The sequence below is a fragment of the Sinocyclocheilus anshuiensis genome, unplaced genomic scaffold (assembly GCF_001515605.1).
Source record: "Sinocyclocheilus anshuiensis isolate Anshui unplaced genomic scaffold, SAMN03320099.WGS_v1.1 scaffold1597, whole genome shotgun sequence".
Lineage (NCBI taxonomy): Eukaryota > Metazoa > Chordata > Actinopteri > Cypriniformes > Cyprinidae > Sinocyclocheilus > Sinocyclocheilus anshuiensis.
In genome coordinates this window covers 39,619-61,369 of record NW_015536587.1, presented here as the reverse complement: position 1 = coordinate 61,369, position 21,751 = coordinate 39,619, and the positions used below count along the sequence as shown (strand labels likewise).

The following is a 21,751-nucleotide window of genomic DNA, read 5'->3' as shown; positions in this document are numbered from 1 at the left end:
TGTATAAACCTCAATTTCAAAAAATTGACCCTTATGACTGGTTTTGTGGTCCATGGTCACATATATGAATATGTAGAGACAATTATACATTTGTTACTATGTTCAGAAAACACTGTGATCAATTATGTTTTAATTGCAGCTTCACAGTCTTACGGACTAAACAGTGCAAAGAAAACCAAAAAGAAGCTTTTGGCTCCAGACATCAGCCTAAACCTAGACCACAGTGAGGGTTCGGTCCTGTCAGATGAGCTGGATGAGAGTACAGAACTGGACCTGGATGATATAGACACCCCTTCAGACAACAGCAACGAGTTTGAGTGGGAAGGTATGACTGTGGTTTAGCCTTTAAATGTTAATGGTTTATTACATAATCCCAAACAGCAACTAATCTGATTAATTAGTCATTTTGCAGCCATTCAGACTCGTGCTTTTCTGATCCTGTAGAAATGTTCCTTACTCACTAACGTTACAGAGATCTTTTCATGGACTGACTTTGTGTAATAACTCCTAGTTAAACAGTATTATGTGTTCTTGTTTTGTTTTTCTGTCCCACTGCTCTCTTCTCTCTTTCCTGGAAGGATTGTTTCTTCTCATTGGTTTGCGACAGGCCACTGGCCTGCGGTTTGTGGTAAGGTTACCTGACTGGATGTTTTACTCCCTGATCAAGTCCTACAGCATTGATTTCATTTTCTTTTTGCGATATCACCCTTTGGTATGGTATGATATGGCACTATAAATCAAAGGCTATCCATTGTTTTTGTGTTGGAGAATGTTGATGGTTGGATTTTGATTTGTGCATGGTTTTTCCACCAATCTCATCAGATCTGATTCTGTTAATCAGCCTCATTTTGGTGTCCTGATCATTTTTGTTAAAGCTGGAAATGAATCACTTTTGAATTTAAAGGCAAAAACACTGCAGCCTTCCATTGTGAAAAAGAATTGTAGCATATGTTTTTAAAGGCATACTTATTATAGAAATAATACTTAAGTGGGTAAAAAAAATTGACCCGCTTAAGTAGGACTTTAATACATCTTTATATGTAATTGAATTAATACTTGGTTGCACTGCTAGAGTTCTGACAAGCATTTATAGTAAACTAAAGTATACTTTAATGTCATTTCTTTTGAAATGTGTTTGTTGTGTATTTAAGCGCATTTGTAAAATTAACATTTGTAATGATGTTATTGCAATCTAGTACATTTAAAATGTATTAACTTTAAATGTAATATTGAATAACACTAGTTAAAATTATAATCAAGTACTTTACATGTGCCCTAGTATGTTTGTCAACACATCAAAATAAGTTTACTTTTTACGATAAAAGTTTATATAAACATAATTTAAATTGTACTTTGAAGTAAACCGTTTAATATGACATCCCAGATAGCGCAGGTACGTCTGCAAGATGTCTGTTAAAGATCGCTTCATCTGGAAAGCATCTGCTGTGTACAAGACGTCTTTAAGATGTCAGTTTTGCATACATTCTAAATCATAAACATCTTAAAGACATCTTCTAAACTTCTATTTGACATCTGATAGGAATAGTACTATAGACATATTGCAGATGAGCAAACACTCTAAAAAATGCGTCTTGCAAATAGACGTCTCTGTGATGTATGTGTGCTATCAGGGATTATTACAAAGTGCACATTTAAAAGTGTACTTAATTATGTTAAGAGTCATAGTGATGAAAGTGTACTCTTAAGTACTCAGTCACTTAAGAAAATTAACTATGGTTTTATTGTAGTAGAAGTGTATTAACCATGTTTTTTTTAGCGGATTGATTACCATTAGTATAACCACAGATACCATGGGTAAACTATGGTTAGTGTAGAAAAGTCATGGGTAATTTGGTTACCATGGTTCAACTATGTAAACCATGTTTATATAGTTTTATTTGTAGTAAAATCATGGTTCATTTCCTTAAGGGAGTTGGCGTTTTATTTTATTAATATTTTATTATTTGCAAGTACAGTGTGTGTGATTTTTTTTTTTTAAATTTTTAAATCTATTTTTTAAGATTTAAAGCTGCAGTCCGTAACTTTTTTTGGTTAAAAATCAACAGAAATCAATATTTGAGCAAGTACATAATCAGTTAAAAACTATCGCCTTACTTTAGCCCGATTCACAACGGTTAGCTTATAATAATGTTTTATAATTTGAGTGGTACGGGTAGGTTTTCGTGGGAAATTCGAGCATGGCACTGTGTCATTGCGTCACGTCTGTAAACATAAAGAAGTTGTCCCGGCTACTAGGCTATCGCATGTGAGGATCCTGCAGGTGGCCGATCGTTTATAGCCTTTTCTCACAGCAGCTGGAATAATTAAATGTATCATTTTGATGGCGGATTGTAATCCATAAAGGATTATGTGTTTATGAAACATGTAGCCTAAGTGATTGAAATTAGATTATATTCTAGTTTTAAATGTGCATCTGATTACAGATAGCCTACGTGGGATTACACAAACTTCCCGTTCTAAGGAAGAATCATTTGCTTTTTGTGTTGAAAGAAGATTCGAATGGTACGACAATGGTAATGACTGTACAGAAACTGAAATCTACATGTAATGCTAATACACACACATAGTCACGCAATGCTGATGTTTTTTGAGAACAAAGTATAACAAAAATAATTTGCACGGTTTGATGTGATATGAGCTAACCGATTGTTAGCGCAATTTATTGTAATGCTTTTTTCCCCTCAGTTGGTCAGAACAAAAGTGGCAGACTTGTTACTTACTCGTTCAGATGACAATAACAGGTGAAAATTCTTATTTGGGTCATACTCCAAAGGCTAGAATGATTCCTAAGTACAGTGTCCAAACCAGTGCGGTGTCTGACAGCCACACATACTCCCTTAAAAACATTAGATTCATCCGCTCTGGAGCCGTGCCGGTGCACCACGTAATTAAAATAATTCTGCAAATAACTGCAGTTGCAGGTTTCAAACAGAGATGGCGGCAAAGAGGTAAAACCTACAGACTGCAGCTTTAATGAAACATTACAACGGCAACACGCACCAATAATTCAAGCACAATAAGACCACATGTAAACGCAAATGTGACTGTGGTGATTTCACAACAAAACTCTGTTTAAGAGTCAACCAACGGCGTGAGTTTATGTCAGGGTTCATCTGTGTTTGTTTTGGTTTTGGATGGTTGGCACATGACCTAGTTTTCAGTTAGTTTCCTCGGCTACACGATGTTTAATTTTGCACACCTGCTGTTCATTTCTTTGATTGGTGTAGTCTGCCTATTTAAAGGGACAGTTCACCCAAAAATGAAAATTCTATCATTAATTACTCACCCTCATGTCGTTCCAAACCCGTAAGACCTTCGAATATGAAATTCGAGTGGTATGACAATTAGAGATTAGACTGTACAGAAATTGAAATCTACTCGCTTATACACACACTATAGTCACCAATGCTGATGTTGTTAACATTAACAGTTTGAGAATAAAGTATAACAATAATAATAATTTGAATGGTTTGATGTGATATGAGCTAACCGATCTTTAGATTTAATCACCATTGGTAGCGAGATTTATGGTAATGCTTTTTTCCTCAGTTGGTCAGAACAAACGTGGCAGAATTGTTACTTACTTGTTCAGATGGCAATATACGGTGAAAATGCTTATTTGGGTCATATTCCAAGACGTAGGCTAGAATCTGTGATTGCGAAATACAGTAAATATCCACACCGGTGGACACAAGACTGACTGCCACACATACTCTTCAGAACATTAGATTCATCCGCGCTGGAGCCGTGCCGACTTACAACCCACGCAAGCTAGATAATTCCACACACAGCTGCAATTCCAGGTTTTCAAACAGAGATGGCGACAGAGGCAAAACTTACAGACTGCAGCTTTAAAGTACAATACAAATGCACATTCAGTACAATTAAGTACACTTTTTCACAAAGATTCTTATGACAGATGTATCCATAATGAACTGGTAGAAACTAGCACTAGCATGTATGTATGTAGGTATGTTGTATTTACATTATCTCTGTTCCAAAACCTAGCTAGCTGCCCTGATGTCTACTGTGTTACCTACTGTCTACATAGGCAGCTACCTTCTAAGACATCATTGCCGTTTCAGTCATACTTCAATAAAAACCTGTATATTCACTTGAATCTGCCATCTTGACTGGATATTTTCACAGAGCGTCCTATAATAGATTGTACTGAAGATGAGACATATGATGCTATTTGAGATTTTTAGCCAAAACTAAAACATTTTTTTTTTCCGGTTTATTTAATAGATTTTTTTTTTGTTTAATACTCCTTCATTTGTCTGCTTGTTTTGGTGCACAGAAGCTTTCTAGTTGGTAAAGACCACAGGATGAGTGTAATGCATTTAGTTTTTCATTTTTTTTATTTTTGGCAGGTAGATTTTACTATCAGAACTTTTTTTTCTAAACTCTGAATCAGTAAAGCATAATTCCTGATCATATAAATGGACACTCAACTGAACAGCGCACATACTCAAAAATAACAAATATTAAGTCAAATAAACCCTTTATTTCCCTTGTCAGATGACCTCCCAAAACCCAAAAATGCGGACCTCTTGCGTAAAGGAGTGGAGTCGGTGCAGGAGTTCACCAGCACGGAGGAACGCGAGGAGGGCCGTCGCTGGAGAGTCTTCCGCATCGGAGAGCAGGAGCACCGGGTGGACATGAAGGCCATTGAGCCCTACAAGAGGGTTATCAGCCATGGAGGTCAGTTACTGCACCTTTCCATACCAATGTGTCCTGTCTGTTATCTATACAAGGACGCTTTCTGTTTGCACCATTCAGGAAGTGAAATTGTCCATGGTCGAAATTGTCAGTGGGTGAAACTGAAGACATTTAGAGGTGTTTTATGGTGTTTAGCAGCATTCTCACTCATAGAACAACTCCTTTGGTGCTTTTAGAGCAGTACTGTGGCATTTACTGTCATTTATAACGCCACAGACCTTTTCCAGATAATCTCTCAGTCAGAAGAGCCTGTTACCATCTGTCTTTCTTCCTTTTTGCACTTCCTCCCCCTCCCTTTTGCCATCTAACAGCTGTCGCATGCTGTTATATAATGAACAATTACACAGACTGAGCTGTTGATTCAGATGGATTAGATCAGTCAACTTGTGTAATTGCTGTAAAAGTGCAAACTAACATTCAAACGTTTGCCAGTAGCCACTTTCAAACATGGTTCCCCTTTTCGCAGGTTACTATGGCGATGGATTGAATGCCATCATCGTCTTTGCTGTTTGCTTTATGCCTGAGAGCAATCAACCAAATTACAGATACATCATGGACAATCTTTTCAAGTAAGTTCTAGATGGCTGTTTTCAACCGGTTTGTTTCTAGTGATGCTCCGCATGGCTTATTCTGGTCAAGATCCCTTTAAAACAGAGGCATCTGAGACATCTGTAAAGCGACCACACTGGAAAAAAATTCATGTAGAAACAATTTTTCTCTCAGAAATTGCTAAATCTCTCAACTAATTACAAAGAAACGGCAAATAACACATTGAATTAAATGTGAAATTTTGAAGTAGAAAGACTAGTAGTAAAAAATAGTAGTAAAAATTTTTCTTGTAAAATGTACTCCAATAATCTTTTACAACTTTTAAAAATCATTTTTTACATTGCAGTCCATTGCAGAATATTCTCTGCAAAGTATTGTACAGACAGCACTGATGAAATTAAGGCAAATATGTGTTGCTACTAATTGCTTCCAACACAATTTGTGAATATATTTCAAATATTGTGAAACTTGGGTGAATTTAGCTACTAATTTTTCCTCAGAAGTGCAGCCTGGTCATTTGTAAACAGTTTTATTTTCCATTTGTATTGATGAAAACTTGCGTATAGTTTTAAACTAGTCAACAAGATTACTGAAGGAATTAATAATTTTGTACTTTCTCATCAACTAAAATAAGATGCCATTTTATTCGGAGTAAAATTGACTCAAAGTAATATTACATGATGTAACAGTCAATAACTCACAAAAAACTCTAAAATATCACAATTCTTGGGTAACGATCACAGCGTACATTATTTTTTCAATTAAATCGTTTTTTTTTCTTTTGCAGTACTTTTATTGTATATTGTACTTTTTCCCCAAAAATATGCATTATCATTTTGACTCTATAGTCCATTATAGTCCCATTTTTGGGAGACCAGTGATTCAAGCTTTTCTGTTGATTTAAAGGGATAGTTCACTAAAAAATGTATATTACTTCTACTGCGTCACTTGTGGACGCGCGTTCACGACAGTACCATGACGCGAGCGTGTGGCGGCGCCGGATCTGGGAAAATGTGGAATAAAGTCGTTATTTTTGTTTTCTTTGCGCAAAAAAGTATTCTCGTAGCTTCGTAACTTTACAGTTGAACCACTGATGTCACACGGACTACTTTGTCGATCATCTTGGTACTTTTCTGGACCTTGAACGTGGTAGTTACCTTGCTGTCTATAGGAGGGTCAGAGAGCCCTCAGATTTAATCAGAAATATCTTAAATTGAGTTCCGAAGATTAATGAAGGTCTTACAGGTTTCGAACAACACGAGGATGAGTAATTAATGACAGAATTTTCATTTTTTGGTGAACTAACCCTTTAAGTTTGTTAGCAGCCCTGAAGGTGATGTAGAGAAGTCCTCACTTGATGGCTCAAACCTCAGGTAGTTTTGCAACTAACATTTTGTGTATCATTCAGGTATGTCATAGGAACTCTAGAGCTGCTTGTAGCTGAGAACTACATGATTGTATACCTGAATGGAGCCACTTCACGCCGAAAGATGCCCAGTGTGGGCTGGCTCAGAAAATGCTATCAGCAAATAGATCGAAGGTGAGAATCTCATTGATAGCTTTTGCTAACAAACTTTGTTTCTTTTATTTTTGGGTGAGCTATTCAATTAAATTACTCATTCTGTCTTCATTTTGTTCTAACCCCAGAAAGCCAATTTCAAGTCAACATCTGTGTAAAAACATTTTAATAATAATAATGCTATATTTAAATAAATAAATGCATAATATAAATTTATTTTTTGTATTTATTCAATTTTTTTTTTTACTATTTTCTCAAATTAAAAAATAATATAATAAAATATTTATTTTCAGTCAATTTTAATATATAGAAACTCTGAACCCTGAAAAAAAAATGTAATTTTATATTCACACAACATTGTTCTGATACAGGTTAAGGAAGAATTTGAAGTCATTGATAATTGTGCACCCGTCCTGGTTTATTCGCACCCTCCTGGCCCTCACAAAACCTTTTATAAGGTCAGTCCTTTTCTAGTTCCCTTCAGATATGTTTTAATATGAATTGATTTCCTGCAGTGATCTTATTAATGCATTATTCAATGTAAATCTTTCTATTACAGCTCAAAATTTAGCCAGAAAATCAAGTATGTGTACAGCCTGACAGATCTGGCTGAGCTTGTCCCGATGGAGTATGTTTCCATACCAGACTGCATTAAACAGTAAGTATCCCTTTAATATACTGCTTCTGCCTCCTGCTTCCTTTTTTTTTTTTTTTTTTACTGGAAATTATCAGTTTCTACTGTACGTTCATTACTCTGAAACTGTTTTGACAAGCTATGCTAAATGATTACCTTCCGTACTGAAGTTTCCATATTGCTCTCCTCTCTCATCAGTATTCCAGCTTTGTAATTACTTTACTGAAAGTCTGATCTGCTCCCAAGTACTAGCTGCTGTTGGCTGTGGTATCTTCAGAAACTCTCTATGCCCTAATCCTTCTCCCTGCCTTTCCTCTAAGGTTTGACGAAGAAAAAAATAGGAAAAAACGTAAAAGGTATCTGTATTTTCATTCCGGAGATCCCTGCTGTATCTCTGTTGACCTTGCCTGAATTGCACAAAACTAACAATTAATCGTTTGGCTTTATTAAGTGTACACCTTTACTTGGTCACTGGACCAAAAGTTGCTTTTTGAGCTTCTTCTTTGATTGTCATCAAGATGCTAAATTCCTTCTGTGCGCCATCTAACTATAATCATTTGTTGTGAATGCAGCTGTTTTGCACTTTTTAAATTGAGCACAATTTGTCTCACATTTCCAGAGCAAAAGTGTTGACTTGCGCTGAAATTCCAACATTGACCTTTTATTATAAAATCTACTGAGGCAAGCAGTATTTCCTGTAGTTTTTGTCTTATTGCTATTGCAGTTTGTTTTCTTGCTGTTCACCATAAAAAAAAATTTAAAAAAAACATCCAAAGCAATTAAAATCTTTTGTAAGGTTATTCATTATTTATTCAAATAAATAAAATAATAAATACATAAATATTCTTAATTTCTTCAATTAATTTTGGTAGACCTCATCATCGTTTTAGTTTATAAAATAACTAAAACCACTGAAATAATGTACAGTGGGGTTCAAAGGACTAGACAACATTTTATATAATTTGAGGAAAAAAGTGACTTGACAAAGTATGATGTAAAACGAATGAGAACAAAAATTAGGTTCTGCAGTATTTCTTTCTTTCCTATGTACTAAACACTTGATTTAAATTATGCAGATATTATAATTTGTAATTAGTTATCTGCTTTATTTATAAACATTTATTGGATATAAAATTACATAATTTATACATTTTATATAGAAATATATATATATAAAAAGACATACATTTAGTTATTTATCAAATCTTGTTAGAACATTAATTTAGCTCTAAATTCGATAAATCTTTTGCTTTTGCCACACATTTTTGAGTCTGCAGTTAGTTTTTGGTCTGCATAGAAGTGTGTTGTATAGAGGGAACATTGGAGGCTAGTGAAACTCCACATCTGAATAATTCAGTAACTGTTATGAATTAATTTCATTCAGGTTTTTGGCCAAATGCAGTAACTTGCTTGTGTTTGAAATGAACATCTCACAGATTTAGATTCTGACGTTCTGTCCTCTCAGTTCTGCCACTGTTAGTATGGTATGTATGACCAGCCTAGTAAATCAGACTTTATGGTGAAGGATTTGAACAGTAAAGTCACGGGTGGTTTACATTTTTTTCAAATGCATGTCTGGCCAATGCACATTCTTACTGCTCACTGCATGTCCAACCCCTACACATGACAAAATGCATTGAGAAACATTCATGAAGCAAGCAAAACGCGCAACGCGCACACGTATTTGTACTGGTGCAGAATGAGAGGGACAAGTACAGTACAGCCTAGCGCATTTCACACAGGCTGTTATTTTCACTTTCAGAAAGTCCTCTATGCTTAAGGGTAAACATAAATGACGTTTATAGAGAATGCCCCTATAAATTGTCTTATATTTACGATCTAGTTTTAATACAAATGATGCGTGGTAAGTGAGCGAACATCAATAAAGATCACACAACAGAATTGCGCACTCTCTCTCTCTCCCTCCCTTCCTCCCTACCATTAAGTAACTTGTGCATTGTTTTACTTACTTCTTTTTGACATATCTGACCGAACTACAAACTTTCCAGTGATGTCTGTGAGAAAGGGATATTCACTCGACAAGCTTGCGCATCTGCGCCGCCGTGCACTCAATCCACTCAGCGTGCTTTGCTTACCAGCTGGCACAAATCAGCTATACAGGCATTAATACTGAATGTTTTATATTCAGTGCATACATATACTTCGTAGACATCTTTAATCTCTAATAACTCCATTCTGCTGTCTGTTGTCGGTGTTTCTTTGTCTGAATATGGCACTTATCACATGCTGTGTGGTATCGGCGTTTGGTATCGGAGCATTTTAACGAGTACGAGTACAAGAGCTCAGTATCGGGCCCGATACCAGTATCGGTATCGGTGCATCCCTAGTGTAAACCTCACAGTGGGCCATGACGGAGCATTAGAGTGTAGTCTACATCAGATAATATAAAACACTTAGAATGTCTTACCAACTGCGTTGTGCACAAGCTTCACTTAAATTTTCTTCAAAAAATGTTTTTCAGCCAGTTTGTACAATGAACAATGCAGAATCAACTGACTTACGTTCCACATTAATTGATTTAAATGATCTTTTTGCTTGTTGTGTTTGTATAATTATGTTTTTAACCTCATTTAAACAAGTTGTCTTGGTGATTAGACTAAACCTTTGAGTGTAAAGTCATGAGACCTTTTTGTGACGTTGTCTGTGTATTGATTTGTGTATAAACGGCTGTTCTTTCTGAATCAAATTGAAGTGTTGGTATGGTTTTGATTCTGATCCCTTACACTGTTACATTTTTTTGTTTTTTTCTACTTAGGATTGACCAGGGCATGCGTGGGAAGGTGGAGATCGCCACCGCTGCAGTGCCAGAGTGAGTCAGAGGAGTTGAAGAGAAAAGTTGGAAGAATAAAAGAATGTATTGGGTTTCTTTTAACTGGAGAACGCAAGATCTTGATGTCAGAAAAGTGCCTTTTAAAGAAATAGTTCACCGCAAAATGAAAATTCTGCCATCGTTTACTCACTCTTATGTCATTCCAAACCCATATGACTTTTTTTCTGTGGAACACAAAAGAAGTTATTTAGCAGAATGTCCAAGCTGCTCTTTTTGATAGTTGTGGCCCCATTCACTTTCATTGAAAAGGAACAGAGCAGCTTGTACGTTCTGCTAAATATCTTATGTTGTGCTCCACACAAGAGTCATACAGATTTGGAATGGTGTGAGGGTGAGTAAATAATGACAGAATTTTTATTCGTGGGTGAGCTGTCCCTTTAAAGCTTCGGCTGCCTGTTACGCTATGTGACTTTTTTTTTTCTTCTCCCTGTTGCATTTGTGTGCCAAGCACTTGGCAGATGGCATCTGATTTCTGCGTTAAACATTTTAATAACCTTTTATATGCATCATTTCATTAAGTAGATCTTGTCAACATGTTCTAGATCCTATTGTATCTTGCTCTTAGTTAAGGCACTCCGTTTTCGAACTAGTCGATGCATGTTCTACATTACATTTAAATATCTATATTTATATCAAAAGGCCACAAAGGAGAAAGATTAATATATTTTTATGACTGCAATGTTATTTTTAGGGCCAAAGTCTGGCGTTATTTGTCATCTGCTCACTGAACATCTCACGGTTATGCCACATATTGTTTACTGCTGAATGTCTTGTATGATTAAAGAATGTGGAGAAATGTACAAATGAGACTAAGGAAATAAGCAAAAATGTATTGCACCATACACAATTGTAACATTTCTCCAGTTCACTTGCATTAATGGTTTGGGAGGGTGGGTTCTTGTATGTTATGTTCTTGCAAGTAAACTTCCACACAAAAATCACATTGTCATTGTGAATGTTCTACAACACTGCAACAGTTCAATGTTGTGTCATTTCCCTTGCAGAGAACAGGACATGAGAAAGTGTTTTTTTTTTTTTTTTTTTTTTTTTTTTTTTTTTTACATTGCGGTATCAACACTTGAGCTCCTTTAGAACAAAACAGTGTTTTAGGTTAGTTCATCAGATTCCTTCAATGTCAATTGCTTTTGAAGATGTGCTCCACAAACTCTCTTGAAACCACAAAGTAAGCATTTCCTGAGAACATGGGGGTCTTTATTGGTGGGGGTGACTTTTTAACATTAGTCCGAATCACAGTGTTTGTAACATTGTGATGATACTGCCAGCGTCACTTTTTGCCCTCTATGGCCTCGGACTCCAAACTGTTCTTTCCGTTCAGGTGTTTTAGAAACTGAACCATTTCTGCATTGGTTTTAATGGGGAAATCAGCACCACAGGAATCACAGTGTTTGTAACATTGTGATGATACTGCCAGCGTCACTTTTTGCCCTCTATGGCCTCGGACTCCAAACTGTTCTTTCCGTTCAGGTGTTTTAGAAACTGAACCATTTCTGCATTGGTTTTAATGGGGAAATCAGCGCCACATGTGTTGAGCAGATACTTCCACTGGACAGGTGACTTGAGCAGATCCTGCATGCAGTTGATGTCCGCTTGAACTCGAGACCAGGAGGCGTAAATCACACTCTCCAGTTTGCTGGCCACAAACAACGTTGGTCAGGCAGGACACAATGGCTCTTACTGCTTGTTTAAAGATCTCAGGAGTACACAGTACACATTGTGAGGAGTGTAAATGGCTCTCAGGAGCCTTTCAAACATCTCAATTTTCTCATGGATCACCATGGAGTAAACAATGGGGAAATCTTTGTCCGCTTTACTGAGTCAGAACAGTCAGAAACCCTCTATCTCTGATTTAGGATGGACAATCCTTGGTGGCATTGAGATAAAATGACTCTTGATAGCAGGGATTTTCCCCCAGGAGCTTCCTGAAAATGTATTTGTCCACTCCATCCATGTCTTCTTGGATAATAGCAGAACAAGCCTGTAGTTCTCCAACATCCTGCTTTAGTAAGTGATTCGATTCCAGTTTCGAAGGGCAGTTCTTCCTTGGATAGTTCAGCAGGAATATGGACAGTGTTGTACCCAGTGAAAGAATAGCAGTTGTCTTAAGAATTCTAGGTTTGAAAAATCCCATTTTCAGTTCTTTAAGGTTAATAAAACCTGCCCTGCAAGAAACTACTGCTACTGTGTCAGTAAGGTCATTTACCGTAGAGATGTAACTAAGGTAGGTGCATACAGTAGGCAAGGCAGGGACCATTCACCCATGGAGGGAACCCTAATTACCAAGGATTTCTGCGAAAGTTATTGAAGGTAACAACGGTAGACAGCACTACTTTCAGTGAATAACTGCTTAACTTTCAGGCTGTTCCTCTCACAAAGTTAGGTAACACTTTATAATAACGTTCAGTTGTAAGGCGTTTATAAGTGATTAGTTAATGATGAACTAATCGTTTACAAAACAACTGTGTTCATACATGATTCATAAGTGATTTGTTAATATTTTTATCTGTTTTGTAGATTGAGTTATAAATCATTTACAAGTGATTAGATGATGATTAATCATTTACAAAACATGACTACGTTCACAAATGATTAAGTATGCTAACGATTTACCAATCTGTCACAAGTTATCTTAAAAAATAGCATATCATGAAATAATCAAACAGATCCTTAGTAAATGGTTCCCCTATTCTAGTAGAGTGCAACACTAGAGTCAGAGTCTATTTAAATTAGTCTCCAGTAGAGGGCACCACAATATCAGCTTAACAAACAAGCTTTGTATTTAAGCACACTGAGGTTAACGTTTCCATTCATCTCAATTGTGTTTGCTCGGTTAGCACAGATCCCCACATAACAACTGTTTTAATACTTTAGTAGTTTAAATCACTTGGGCAGTATTAGCTGATCAATCACGTGATGACTGATTGGCTTATGGTGCCAAAAACGTGCACAGTACCTTATTTCGCGTCAAGCCGCGACAAAAGGCAAGAGACAGGTCCATTTCATGCTTTTAGGATATCTCGCAACAAAAATTGCTCACTTGTAAAACGTGTACTCTTATATAATGAACATTTATAGATGCATATGCTGTTTGTAAAAGAAACCAGTCAGAATACACAGTTACTTTTGAATGGCTGTAAGTAGAAAAAGTGAAAGAGTGTGTGGTTAACATGCTATAATAACAAGTGGAATTTCAATATCCTAGTTATACACCGTTTTGGTTCGTTATTCATCAGCTTTGTGCACAATGTTGCTGTTCTGTGGTTTGAACAGGGAGATATTTTATCAAATGGTTTTCCACCGAATATTTTTCAGTGGTTTCGTTAACTTGTTTCAGAATGTGTTACTCTATAACCCACTGCATACATTCGCTTTCATGCTTATATTATCATTGCATATGAAAGGAGAATTTCATATAATTTTTGGTTTGTTGAATCCTTTCTTTAAAAATGGCAGCCCTTCATAACAGCTTTCATAGATAGCTCATTAACAAACATTACAGATCAGTAGTGTACATTCGGATGCAGATATTGTGAGTGTAGAATATTAGTGTTATAAAATTGGTCTATGTAAAATACTAAGATTGTTAACAGAGGATATTTCCTTATGAGTGTATGAGTACCTTAGTGATATTTAAGTTTGTGTTTGTCTTATTGTTTCCTTTGTGATTATAGTATTTAGGTTAGTCACTAATGGTGCCTCAGAGATGACAATCTTTAAGTAAAGTCACTGAAGTTCACATGCCACACTGTATTTCCTACCACACAGTACACCAGTGGCTCTCAATTCCCCCCACCATCTTTTATCAAGATCCTTATTGTCGGTAGACTGACTGACTAATGATCTGTTAATGTTCATTTTCTTAAAAGTTATTCGCGAATCTGTTGGTTTATATGAAATATTATGCATAACAAAAAGAGAGCTTCTCTGAAGTGTACAAATAGTTCATTAATTTTATTTAACAATTTGCAACATCCTGATAAAAAATATGACCTGCATGGAAAGTTTATTATATAAACATTAAACATATGCATTTACACATCAATATATATCATATCAATAAAAAAGATTGATGCATTATTTACAAAAATATAAAGAGAGCTTCTGAACCTGTTATTAAAAACATCATAAAATAATGTCAGATTTTTTAACTGTTAGTAAGGATCGACCATAAATAGCTTTGTACCTTAAAAAAGCCTCCATACATTTGATTGCAATATCATCTACTTCTGGATCAAACTTGTTTGCCAAGAGATGGTGTTGCTGCACAATCCATTTCAAGTCCCCAGCTCCATAGACACACACTGCCCGTCTGTGCGTCCCAGTGCATGGCGGGTAGGGAGCTCCACTCTTTAGATCTCCTTCATGGTAGCTCCACTTCACTAGACGAGCAATCGCGTTCATGTCCGATTGTTGGTACTTGATGTTTGAAGGATTAGATCCTGGTACTGAAGGCATCCGCTGTAACGTAGCCCACATGTGCTCATCTGGACTGTACGTGTCTTTCTCCCATTCCATGAAGTTTTGAATCTCTTTGCTTTTGAAGATGTGCTCCACAAACTCTCTTGAAACCACAAAGTAAGCATTTCCTGAGAACATAGGGCTCTGTATTGGTGGAGGCGACTTTTTGACATCTGTCCGAGTCACAACGTTCGTAATATTGTGATGAAACTGCCAGCGCCAATGTTTGGCCTTTACGTCCTCGGACTCCAAACTGTTCTTTCCATTCAGGTGTTTAAGAGACTGAACCATTTCTGCATTGGTTTTAATGGTGTGGTTAACATGCTATAATAACAAGTGGAATTTCAATATCCTAGTTATACACCGTTTTGGTTCGTTATTCATCAGCTTTGTGCACAATGTTGCTGTTCTGTGGTTTGAACAGGGAGATATTTTATCAAATGGTTTTCCACCGAATATTTTTCAGTGGTTTCGTTAACTTGTTTCAGAATGTGTTACTCTATAACCCACTGCATACATTCGCTTTCATGCTTATATTATCATTGCATATGAAAGGAGAATTTCATATAATTTTTGGTTTGTTGAATCCTTTCTTTAAAAATGGCAGCCCTTCATAACAGCTTTCATAGATAGCTCATTAACAAACATTACAGATCAGTAGTGTACATTCGGATGCAGATATTGTGAGTGTAGAATATTAGTGTTATAAAATTGGTCTATGTAAAATACTAAGATTGTTAACAGAGGATATTTCCTTATGAGTGTATGAGTACCTTAGTGATATTTAAGTTTGTGTTTGTCTTATTGTTTCCTTTGTGATTATAGTATTTAGGTTAGTCACTAATGGTGCCTCAGAGATGACAATCTTTAAGTAAAGTCACTGAAGTTCACATGCCACACTGTATTTCCTACCACACAGTACACCAGTGGCTCTCAATTCCCCCCACCATCTTTTATCAAGATCCTTATTGTCGGTAGACTGACTGACTAATGATCTGTTAATGTTCATTTTCTTAAAAGTTATTCGCGAATCTGTTGGTTTATATGAAATATTATGCATAACAAAAAGAGAGCTTCTCTGGAGTATACAAATAGTTTGTAAAATTCATTAATTTTATTTAACAATTTGCAACATCCTGATAAAAAATATGACCTGCATGGAAAGTTTATTATATAAACATTAAACATATGCATTTACACATCAATATATATCATATCAATAAATGCATTATTTGCATTATTTACAAAAATATAAAGAGAGCTTCTGAACCTGTTATTAAAAACATCATAAAAATTTTTTAACTTTTTTAACTGTTAGTAAGGATCGACCATAAATAGCTTTGTACCTTAAAAAAGCCTCCATACATTTGATTGCAATATCATCTACTTCTGGATCAAACTTGTTTGCCAAAAGATGGTGTTGCTGTACAATCCATTTTAAGTCCCCAGCTCCATAGACACACATTGCCCGTCTGTGCATCCCAGTGCATGGTGGGTAGGGAGCCCCACTCTTTAGATCTCCTTCATGGTAGCTCCACTTCACCAGACGAGCAATTGAATTCATGTCCGATTGTTCATACTTGATGTTTGGAGGATTAGATCCTGGAACTGAAGGCATCCGCTGTAATGTAGCCCACATGTGCTCATCTGGACTGTACGTGTCTTTCTCCCATTCCATGAAGTTTTGAATCTCTTTGCTTTTGAAGATGTGCTCCACAAACTCTCTTGAAACCACAAAGTAAGCATTTCCTGAGAACATAGGGCTCTGTATTGGTGGAGGCGACTTTTTGACATCTGTCCGAGTCACAACGTTCGTAACATTGTGATGAAACTGCCAGCGCCAATGTTTGGCCTTTACGTCCTCGGACTCCAAACTGTTCTTTCCATTCAGGTGTTTAAGAGACTGAACCATTTCTGCATTGGTTTTAATGGGGAAATCGGTGCCACAGGTGTTGAGCAGATACTTCCACTGGACGGGTGACTTGAGCAGATCCTGCAATGCTCCATTTTAAGGAAAACCATAATGTTTCTTTATTTATAGACACATTTCTGTGGTACATTTTTACATAAATGTAAATTACTTGTTATATGTCAGAGCACAATATCACTGACAACTCATGACAAATAATATTTTCTATAAATTCATTGTTTTTAACATGATTTTTATTGTTGGTAGACTGACCGACTAATGATCTGTTAATGTTAATTTTTCTTAAAAGTTATTAGCAAATGTGTTGCTTTATATGAAATGTTATGCATAACATTGAGCTTCTCTGGAGTGTACAAATAGTTTGTAAAATTCATTAATTGTATTTAACAATTTGCAACATCCTAAAAGAAAAAATATGACCTGCATAGAAAGTTTATTATATTATATAAAACATAAATATATATAACACATAATATAAATATTTCAATATAAATAAAATATATATCATATCAATATATTTCTTATCAATAACAAAGAATGATACATTATTTACAAAAATGTACAGATAGCATCATAAAACAATGTCCGATTTTTGAACTGTTAGTAACGATCGACCATAAATAGCTTTGTACCTTAAAAAAGCCTCCATACATTTGATTGCAATATCATCTACTTCTGGATCAAACTTGTTTGCCAAAAGATGGTGTTGCTGCACAATCCATTTCAAGTCCCCAGCTCCATAGACACACACTGCCCGTCTGTGCGTCCCAGTGCATGGCGGGTAGGGAGCTCCACTCTTTAGATCTCCTTCATGGTAGCTCCACTTCACCAGACGAGCAATCGCGTTCATGTCCGATTGTTGGTACTTGATGTTTGAAGGATTAGATCCTGGTACTGAAGGCATCCGCTGTAACGTAGCCCACATGTGCTCATCTGGACTGTACGTGTCTTTCTCCCATTCCATGAAGTTTTGAATCTCTTTGCTTTTGAAGATGTGCTCCACAAACTCTCTTGAAACCACAAAGTAAGCATTTCCTGAGAACATAGGGCTCTGTATTGGTGGAGGCGACTTTTTGACATCTGTCCGAGTCACAACGTTCGTAACATTGTGATGAAACTGCCAGCGCCAATGTTTGGCCTTTACGTCCTCGGACTCCAAACTGTTCTTTCCATTCAGGTGTTTAAGAGACTGAACCATTTCTGCATTGGTTTTAATGGGGAAATCAGTGCCACATGTGTTGAGCAGATACTTCCACTGGACAGGTGACTTGAGCAGATCCTGCATGCAGTTGATGTCCGCTTGAACTCGAGACCAGGAGGCATAAATCACACTCTCCAGTTTGCTGGCCACAAACACGTTGGTCAGGCAGGACGCAATGGCTCTTACTGCTTGTTTAAAGCTCTCAGGAGACTTCTGGTCCACGTGAACACAGTACACATTGTGAGGAGTGTAAATGGCTCTCAGGAGCCTTTCAAACATCTCAATTTTCTCATGGATCACCATGGAGTAAGCAATGGGGAAATCTTTCTCCTCTTTACTGAGAGAAACAGTCAGAAACCCTCTATCTCTGATGTAGGATGGACAATCCTTGGTGGCGTTGAGATAGAATGACTCTGATAGCAGGGATTTTGTTTTTCTAGAGGCCAGGAGCTTCCTGAAAGCCTCCTTGTCCACTCCATCCATGTCTCCTTGGATAATAGCAGAACAAGCTTGTAGTTCTCCAAGATCTTGCTTTAGTAAGTTATTGAAGACCAACTCTTCCTTATGGGGGCAATTTGTCCTTTGTCCCGGATAGTTCAGCATGATAACAGACATGGTTATACCCACAGAAAGGATGGAGATTATTTTCATAATCCTCTGACTGTTAAGTCCCATGTTGAGTTCTTTAAGATTATAGCCTACCAGAAACAAGTACCAGGAGAGGAAACCTGTGTCAGTAAGGTATGAAACAGCCTCTCTTGTTTAAATACCAGAAGAATGTGGCAGGAACTGAAAGATAGCGAGTCACGTACAGAGGGGAAGGGCTGACCTCTGCCAAAATGCATAATAATTATTACACAGTAGAGGTGTGGCCGTCATCTTCCTGGAGGGTGTGATTGTCTGATACTACGGTCAGTAAGAGCATTAAATAAATAAAGTTTGTAAACTTTGTATACCAAAGATGTTTTGAAAACAAGAAAACATTTTTTTTTAAACATTAAGAGGATTTAAAGTAACATATCATATCATTGATTTGAGCAAGATGGTTCTCTTATCTTTTGATTTCCATATCTGTAGCTTTTCACACAAGGGTTTAATTTAAAGGGATGGTTCACCCACAAATTAAATACTTATAGTTAACTTATTGAGTAAACTATCCCTTTAAAGTATGTGTTAACTTTGTATTGAACGTTAGAACCTTTTCCACTCTTTTAGGTCACTCTGTTAGCAGTTTATATGCGTTTCTGCACCATTTTTTAAAATGTATATCTACATCGATCAGACATGAGGACACAAAAACTTTAAATTAATTAAATTAGCTGATTTACTTATGTGATGCATTGTAAACTTGCCGTCTAACTTGAGTTTGCAATTTTGTGTTGTTCTCTGTCCTACTTTTGTTGTACAAAGATGCTGCCCAAGTTAAGATTTCAGTGGTTTACAGCCTTGCTTTAAACCACAAAACTAGTAATGAATATTTCAGGCAGGTTAAAAAGGAAGAGTGTGAAGCTCACAGAACAAGATGAGTGAGAAAGAGTGTGTGTGTGTGTGTAACCCCTCTCCCCCGGGTCCTTACCGCCACACCTCGTTCTCGTTCCGAGTGGGTCTCTGGCATGGGAGGCGGATGCACTAACAAGGAGGCTAAAGATTGCAGCCACTAGCGTCAGTCGCTAGTGCTTCTCTTGAGATCAGGGGAGTGAGGTTTACTTGCACAACACCTACCGCTGGCCTCCGTTACATGTGCACTTGTAAACCAACCAACAAAGTCTCCTGTGTCTCCTAAGTTAGAAACTGAAGGAATGTTGCTGAATGTGAAAATGGCCTAATTCACTAAAACATTTACATTTGAAACTATTGTATAACTAGATGGAGTGTTGCTTACAAGTGCCCAAACTAGTCTTCTTGTCACCGAACCTGTGTCATGTCATGTCTAATTTAAATTTTAAAATTTGTGTCAAATTCAAGCTGTGTCCAAAAATACCCCCATATTGCCTCTTAGGCTACGTTTACACGACAAAAAACGGAAAAATATTTCCCTTGCGTTTTTAAAAAGTTTCACGTGTATGACAACATTTTCAAAACGATTTGCATTTACATATATCTGCGAAAACGGCCAAAAACGCTGTATAGCATAGTGTATGGTGTGTCATTTGGGACTCAGCTTAGTCAATTAAACGGAACTGAGGTCGCTAGTCGACATTGGAAATAGTAGTCGACTAGTCGAAATGTAGCCTAATCATTTTAATGTTATGTTTTAAAAATAATACATTCTTTTGAAAAGTGGATATTTGGAGTGGAAAACAAATTCATTTCATTCTATGTCAGACCTTGCATGCATTTGTTCTCTTTGTGTCACTCGCTGCTGGCTCAGAGAAATGTCCGCTTGAAAGAAGAGCAAGGTGTGGGAGCGTATTTACCACTTTAAACAGGGAATCTGACTTTCTTCAGTAAGGTTTCGTAAACATTTTTCAAATTTTCTCTGTATAACACTTAATAAAATAGTTTTTATTCACAGCGCTGCTTTGTTTACATGGGTAACCATGATAACCGCTGTATTTCTGTTGTTCAGAAGCAAATGAGCAAAACAGATTAGTGTGTCCAGACATAACCAAAGTCCCTTTAAGACAAGTCATGTCACTCGGCGGCCATCTTTGAAACGCCTCTCGGGCATGCAAGTGCAACTCCTATCTCTTTGAATGGGGAAACATCAAATCCTCCAAAACTGTTTAGTAAGCTTGCGATTAAATTTCATATTTGAAATCACCTAAGAAATCTGACAACAACTGTGTCATAAATGTTGTTTATTTTGCTCAAATGGCGTTATAAAAAGCTTGTGACACTGCCACACAAAGACACATGTTTTTACCGCTCAATATACATTAAGATGGTTTTTTATCTATATATTTGAGTTTTAATGGTTTTACATGGTATCTTGGCCATTTTAATCCTCTTAATTATTTGATGTGTGTATGTCTTTAAAATGTTCATGGGTCTGCCTGTCATGTGGTCAATCACATGACAGGAATAAGGAAGTAAACCAGTACAAAGCAAGCAGCATGTCAAACAATCAAGGTCATTGACCAAACAACCACGCTGGATTGAGGAGTTGTTCATGGACTTGTCTTTCCAGTATCTCACTCATTTTGGATGATCACTTTCGTTGGAATTGTATATACACCGGTGGACACTTTTACCTTGGGACTTCAACACACTGGGATTCTTAAGGACTGTTTTAGGGTACGATTTAAATGGACAATCTGCTTTTAACAGCCTAAGTTATTCTAGTTTTATTGTGTTGTTTTAAGTTCCTTGTGCATTATGTAAATACACTATTTATTCATCCTACTTTTGTTGTGGTCTCATCTTTTTAAAACACTTATTTTATCTCACACAGTTTAATCTGACCCATTTTAAATCCATGTAACTCGGCCGATAAGGCCGATCGTTACAAGTTCTACTTTTGTTGTTGTCTCATCTTTTTAAAACACTTATTTTATCTCACACAGTTTAATCTGACCCATTTTTAATCTATGTAACTCGGCCGATAAGTCAGAGCGTTGCAAGCTTATTTTTCAGGCTAGACCAGCCAATTTGCATGCGCAGTCCTGAGCGCATGTCTCAGAACGCTGACTGTTTCTATAGCAACCGGGACTTCTAACGGCAAGTGGCACGCTGACTTTACCGATTAGTGATTGGCTCTTTTGCTCAGAAGGCGGAGCTTCATTCGATAGAGCGGCCATATTGAGCGTTGCATTTTTCCCCATTCAAAACAATAGTGATGGGAAGTTCGGATCATTTTACCGACTCGGACCTTTGAGTCTCGTTCAGCAAAATGAACGAATCTTTTT

General features: G+C 36.8%; 3 protein-coding genes and 1 pseudogene across 12 annotated transcripts in view; 1 reads left to right on the top strand and 3 right to left on the bottom strand.

Moving 5' to 3' along the window:
• The window catches only part of bnip2 (BCL2 interacting protein 2), a 17,881-nt gene extending 7,443 nt beyond the window's left edge, over nt 1-10,438 (top strand). For 3 of the 10 annotated variants that reach the window (XM_016505671.1, XM_016505693.1, XM_016505744.1), the window contains 8 exons: nt 140-325; nt 4,543-4,725; nt 5,210-5,312; nt 6,701-6,832; nt 7,183-7,269; nt 7,371-7,469; nt 7,766-7,801; nt 8,830-9,083. In XM_016505671.1, coding sequence (XP_016361157.1) covers nt 140-325; nt 4,543-4,725; nt 5,210-5,312; nt 6,701-6,832; nt 7,183-7,269; nt 7,371-7,469; nt 7,766-7,801; nt 8,830-8,887 — 884 coding nt within the window. In that variant the 3' untranslated portion in view covers nt 8,888-9,083. Of the gene's footprint in view, nt 1-139; nt 326-4,542; nt 4,726-5,209; nt 5,313-6,700; nt 6,833-7,182; nt 7,270-7,370; nt 7,470-7,765; nt 7,802-8,829; nt 9,084-10,221 lie in introns of those variants that run through there. The other 7 variants (XM_016505720.1, XM_016505680.1, XM_016505727.1 and 4 more) reach the window with 7 other exon arrangements.
• A 951-nt stretch (nt 10,439-11,389) lies between these two features.
• Nucleotides 11,390-12,445, bottom strand: LOC107703278 (beta-1,3-galactosyl-O-glycosyl-glycoprotein beta-1,6-N-acetylglucosaminyltransferase 3-like; annotated as a pseudogene).
• Nucleotides 12,446-14,436: 1,991 nt separating this feature from the next.
• On the bottom strand, nt 14,437-17,128 carry LOC107703271 (beta-1,3-galactosyl-O-glycosyl-glycoprotein beta-1,6-N-acetylglucosaminyltransferase 3-like). Its single transcript, XM_016505839.1, has 3 exons — nt 17,123-17,128; nt 16,119-16,765; nt 14,437-14,497 (listed from the first exon to the last, which is right to left on the bottom strand). Exons 1-3 carry the CDS (start codon nt 17,126-17,128, stop codon nt 14,437-14,439), a joined length of 714 nt encoding a protein of 237 aa, XP_016361325.1.
• A 145-nt stretch (nt 17,129-17,273) lies between these two features.
• Nucleotides 17,274-18,578, bottom strand: LOC107703296 (beta-1,3-galactosyl-O-glycosyl-glycoprotein beta-1,6-N-acetylglucosaminyltransferase 3-like). Its single transcript, XM_016505881.1, has one exon. The coding sequence runs from the start codon at nt 18,576-18,578 to the stop codon at nt 17,274-17,276; it is 1,305 nt and encodes a 434-aa protein (XP_016361367.1).
• Nucleotides 18,579-21,751: the final 3,173 nt, after the last annotated feature.